The sequence below is a fragment of the Sceloporus undulatus genome, chromosome 7, assembly GCF_019175285.1.
Source record: "Sceloporus undulatus isolate JIND9_A2432 ecotype Alabama chromosome 7, SceUnd_v1.1, whole genome shotgun sequence".
In the NCBI taxonomy this organism is placed as follows: domain Eukaryota; kingdom Metazoa; phylum Chordata; class Lepidosauria; order Squamata; family Phrynosomatidae; genus Sceloporus; species Sceloporus undulatus.
In genome coordinates this window covers 9582622-9587986 of record NC_056528.1, presented here as the reverse complement: position 1 = coordinate 9587986, position 5365 = coordinate 9582622, and the positions used below count along the sequence as shown (strand labels likewise).

Below are 5365 nucleotides of genomic sequence, written 5' to 3'. Positions count from 1 at the left end.
CTGAATCTTCGTTCACAAAGCAAAGCCAGAGAGAGAGAGAGAGAGAGAGAGAGAGAGAGAGAGAGAGAGACACACACACACACACACACACACACATATATATATATATATATATATATACACATACATACACAGACACACACACACACATTTCAAAAAGCAAACCTTGATTTTGGTATTTTATATAAGGGATGCTATGTTCCTATGCCATTGTATATAATGGGACTTGAGCATCCACAGATTTTGGTATCTACGGTGGGTCTTGGAACCAAACCCTAACAGATACCAAGAGCCCAATGTATCAGCATCTACACAATTCAGACTATTAAAAGGTTATTAAAAAGTTGTATTCAGTGACAGAGTAGCCGTCTTCCATGAAAGTGGGACAGGATCAAGTGGATGCTTCGTCTCTATAAACCTTCTAAGAAGTGCGTCAGATGTTTCAAACTGCTCCGGGAGCTTTGGAATTCAAAGGGGCCATAGTCGATAAAGAATACTATTCCATGAAACCCGTCCTTCACATGATGCCACGTCACCGGCACACCGTTGTCCTCTAGACGTTTCTTGTACAATAACCCATCATCCCGGACAACATCATATTCGCATGTTAATATGAAAGTCTTGGGGAGTCTGCGGATCGCCTCGTCTTCAGCTAGAAGCGGGGAAAACATAGGGTCAAAGCCCTTTTTGCAAATCGCATGGAGGTCTTCGCAAAACGGAGGCGGCTCAAACGGCACGTAGCCCCTGGCCTTGAATTCCTCCGGGATGTGGTCAGCGCTAATCCATTTCCGATACTTGGACCACAAATCCTTGGGAACATGGGCGTTCTTCATAATCCGGTCCATGTTCTCATACTTCCCGGTCAGGTACATCAAGCCAAGTTTGACAGCCCTTTTCTTAAACAGAGGGGGAACCAAATGGTTTTGCTGATAGGAAGGCAGATTGAAGTCCAACGCTTGCAGGAACGGGTAGAGCAGGACCTGACCTCGGAGCCTTGGGAGATCCTTCCTGGCCGTAAGACGTTGGCAGACGGCGGCAGCAAATGTGGCTCCGCTACTATCCCCACCAATGGTAATGTGGCTGGGGTCCACCCCATAGTCCAATGCGTTCTTCAAAAAATGGGTTGCAACGGTGCAACAGTCTAGTACCGGAAGCGGATACAGATGCTCAGGAGCCAAGCGATACCTAAAGCAAAAGGGAGAAGTGGTCTACATTAATCCTTCAACCATCCATAGCAAAGGATACAATGGTCCTTCCACATTTGGTGGGGTTAGGGGCGAAGGACCCCCAAGAATGTGGGAAACCCACAAATAAAGAAACAATCTTCTTTTTGCCTAAGAGAAGACCTGTCTATGAATCTCCAGGTTCAACATTTGCCAGATGTTGATCACAGAATCATCTGGAGGACCTGCAAATGCATAAAGAAGTGTCTTCGCTAAGGACTTCTAGGTTTCCCAGCACAACTCTATGCTCAATTTGCGCTGCAGGACTTAGAGATCCCTAGAGAGAAAGTATTCATCAAAACCGCAGAGAATCAACTCCGCCAAAGTCAAAGCCGCAAATGTGGAGGAACCAACTGTCATTGTATATGTTGGTCTAGGTTGATTTATTAGATTTTGGGAACAAATCTGGCCATGGAAACCCCAGGATGGGTTTGTTTTAGGGTCGCTATGCGTTGGAAACGACTTGAAGGCACATAACAACGAAGGCTGTTTAGCCCAGGATCAAGCCGGATCCACTGGATCTGCATCCTATCTACCAAGATCAGATCCAATCCTGGACCTGAGGTTTGGCCGATGGAAGGCTGGGGCTAACATGGGCCTTTTGGCTAACCTATGAGTATCTCTGGGGTCTTGTCCACACTGGCCAGGATACTTTAGGGGCAGCTTGGAGGATCCTGGCCCCGAAGATGCCCTGATCTCCTGTTACTCTTTCCCCACCACCGTTGCAAGAAATAAAGCCACTTACCCAACACTTACAACCACCGAATCACTTTCTCGGGCGATGTAGCGGCACACCCTTTCGTACGCTGCTATAAAATATACAAATGAGGCAGATTACTTGATAGGCTCCCTGATATCCAGGAGGTCAAAAATGTCTGCGCGCTTGAACCCCGTGAACCTTCAATGGTAAAGACATTTCCAGAGGCATGGGGTTGGATTCTCTTGTCAGTCCTATTGAAAGAGCGGGATTGACTTGAATGCCGACTCAGCCACTGACAATTGATTTAGTGGGTCGTAAAATCATAGCGTGCATCTACACAGTCGAAATAAAGTCCTTTGACAACACTTTGAGAGTCCGGATTGCTCAGAAGAAACATGTTCATCTGGTTTTAAAGCAATTACAGAAGAGGTTTTCAGGTGGAGGTGCTTTGCAAAGGTTTCCGGAGAACTGGAACATGCCCAAACTGCTCAGTTATGGAGGTTTCAATACAACAAGCCCTTGGTATTTGCTGAGGTTTGGTTCCAGGACTCCCTCCCCCTTGAATACCAAAATCCATGATGTTCAAGTACCATTTAATACAGGGACATAGTAGAATGGGGTCCCTCTTATAAAAATGGCAAAATCAAGGTTTGCTTTTTGGAACATATATATATATATATTCAAGCCTTGGATGGTTGAATCCATCAATGCATAATCCATGGACACAGAGGGTCATCTGAATGTACAGTGCACCCTTTTTTACACGGGGGATCTGTTCTGGACCCCCCCCCCCATAAAAAAAGAAGTGCGTATGCTCGTGCCCCATTGAAAGTAATAGGGCTCATGAATGCAATGGTGGCATGGTGGTGCACAGAGGCGGGCATGGGCCTCATTAATCTAAATGGGACATACCGCCCCACGCGCTCCCACGCAGCTTTCAGCATATGCTGAAAGCCACATATAGTGTGTCTGCGTATGACATGGGGACACTGTATATACAATAGCGTAATACATTGATGCCCCTGATACACTACAGCAAAATCAAGGTCTACTTTTTTGGAATTTTTAAAAAGATATTTTCAAGCGGTAGATGATCAAATCCATGGATGCAGAATCCTTGAATGCAGAGGGCCAGATGTGCCACTTAAACTACGACAAATCCATTGTGTGGAATCATGGAATCTGTAGTCAAAGTCTTTATAATTGTCTAGTAGCAACTCTTCAGTAGAAAAGTCTAAGTACCTCACAAAACTACATATCCCAGAGTGCCATCGGATGGAGCTATGGCATCCCAAGTGGCACTGAAGCACTGTGATTGTGGAGCATGGATGCAGTCCTGGTTTCACCTTTCCATGGTGAAGGCTTGATACCAGCTAAAAATTCCTACTCCCGGGTTTTCCCCTCCTGCATTGCAATATTATTTATATCATTGCAATATTATTTATATAATTATTTAATTATTTATATAATTGTGTCTTTCATCTCTGTTAGATAGGAAAGCTTCTCCAGGTTGAGTCTCCCTAATCCATAATCATGCTTGGGACCAGAAAGATTTTGGATTTTCGGGATACTTGCATATACATCATGAGGCATCGTGAAGATGGGACTCAAGTCTAAACAGACAATTCATTTACGTTCCATTGACACTTTATGCACATAGCTTGAAGGTAATGTATACCTAATACAGTGCGTCCACGCCATATGTGGGTGCGCTATACGCAGGTTTGAGCATATGCTCCAACCTGCGGAGAGCCACCTGGGAGCGTGTGGGGTGCAAGGGGCAGTGTGTCCCATTCAAATGAATGAGGTGCGCGCCCATGGCATGCGTGTGCTGCTGCGCCACCGTGCGCATGAGCCCCATTCAAGTGAATGGGGCTCGAGCATATGCTTTTTTGGCTTATGCGGGTGTGTGTGTCTGGAACGGATCCCCCACGTAAGCCAAGGATGCACTGTATTTTTATAAAATTTTGTGCATGAAACAAAGTTGGCGCATGTTGAACCGTCGGAAAGCAAAGGTGCAACTATCTCAGACACTCATGCGGACAATTTGGGGAATATTTCAGGATTCCAGAAAAGGGAGATTCAATCTGTGTTTGTGCAAGTTTTAATTTTTGTAAACTGCCTGGACTTCAAGGATGAGGGCAAAGACAAGAGAAGATTAGATAGATGGATGGATGGATGTCCAAGTACTGTACGAAAACCTTCTTAAGCGAGAGCATTTAAAATCCCATTCCAAGTACTTACCTCTGCTTCCCAGGAGGCCAACTCCTCCGGGAATATAGATTACTCCTCTCCTGTTCCCGGCGGCTTTGGTTTTGGGCCAATAAACCCTTACTGGAACCCCATCGAAAAGGAGATCCTTAATGACCAGTCCGGACTTGGTCAATGGCGGGATGCCATTCAACGCCAGCCTCCAGATTTTGTACCGATTGCAAATGCCAATTTTCTCAGCCCCTGCCGCCTGTTCAACGAAACACAGAGCAACGGGTTGGCGACCGGTTAGCAGGGTTAAGCCAAAGCTTGGAAAACAACGGTACACTTACCAGGGTCATCAGAAAAGTCGCAAGCAAGGTAATACACCGCAGTTTTGTACGCTGCCTAATTTCTGTTGGAAGGTGTGTCCTGGTCAGGTCATAATACAGCACCCAGGCAAACACCCAACACAGAATCAAAAGGCTGATATATGAGGCCAGTATCCATAGAGTGGAACCCAACTCCATCCCTTTTGCGAGGAAGGATCCAGTTGCAGACGCGACTCTCCAGACAACCAGTAGCTCCAAGATTGTCTTACACCGGTTGAACCTCCGTGGTTGTGAGACAGTTGTAGAAAAAGACACCTTTGCCACCCACATCGTAATTAAGTAGACAAGTTAGTTTAGAGGTTAGCTGATGGAGACAGTCTTAATTTTTTTAATCATACGCTTTGTGTAATAATGACAACGTTATGCAGGACGGGTTCCTTACCATCCATGGTCCTTATCTACAGAATGAAAACACAAACCATCATTGCTAAAAATATGTCTCCAGAATATGGAGGAGGGGGAAGACCCGGGACTCTTGGATACTTGGACCATGAATGGTAAAAGGATCATAATCCAAGACTTCCTTCAGGGTGAGAAAACTGAGATAGCTTTGCATCACACAAACCTGGGATTATATTCTATAGGCTCCTGGATTTGTGAGTTTGGGGAGGCACCAGAGTCCTATAGACATTGCTGTGTGCCTTCAAGGCATTTCCCACTTATGGCGACACTAGCGAGATCCTGCGGGAAAACGGGAGTTAAACGCGACATGACGCGAAATTAACCCAGAGGTGCCCAACGTTTATCACACGATGGCGGAGTTGACGCAAAATAACGGCAAGTCAATCTGCAGTTAAAGTGGAGGAAACCAGCAACCTTTAAAATTCGGAACAAGCCGTTATTTCGTTTAGCAGCAATTC

At 45.6% G+C, this 5365-nt stretch overlaps 1 protein-coding gene across 1 annotated transcript; it reads right to left on the bottom strand.

The window, feature by feature from the left end:
* Positions 1–410: 410 nt before the first annotated feature.
* On the bottom strand, positions 411–4643 carry LOC121937219 (arylacetamide deacetylase-like 4). The gene is made up of 4 exons (XM_042480205.1): positions 4467–4643; positions 4168–4384; positions 1969–2032; positions 411–1185 (listed from the first exon to the last, which is right to left on the bottom strand). The coding sequence occupies exons 1-4, from the start codon at positions 4641–4643 to the stop codon at positions 411–413; spliced, it is 1233 nt and encodes a 410-aa protein (XP_042336139.1).
* Between the last annotated feature and the right edge of the window lie 722 nt (positions 4644–5365).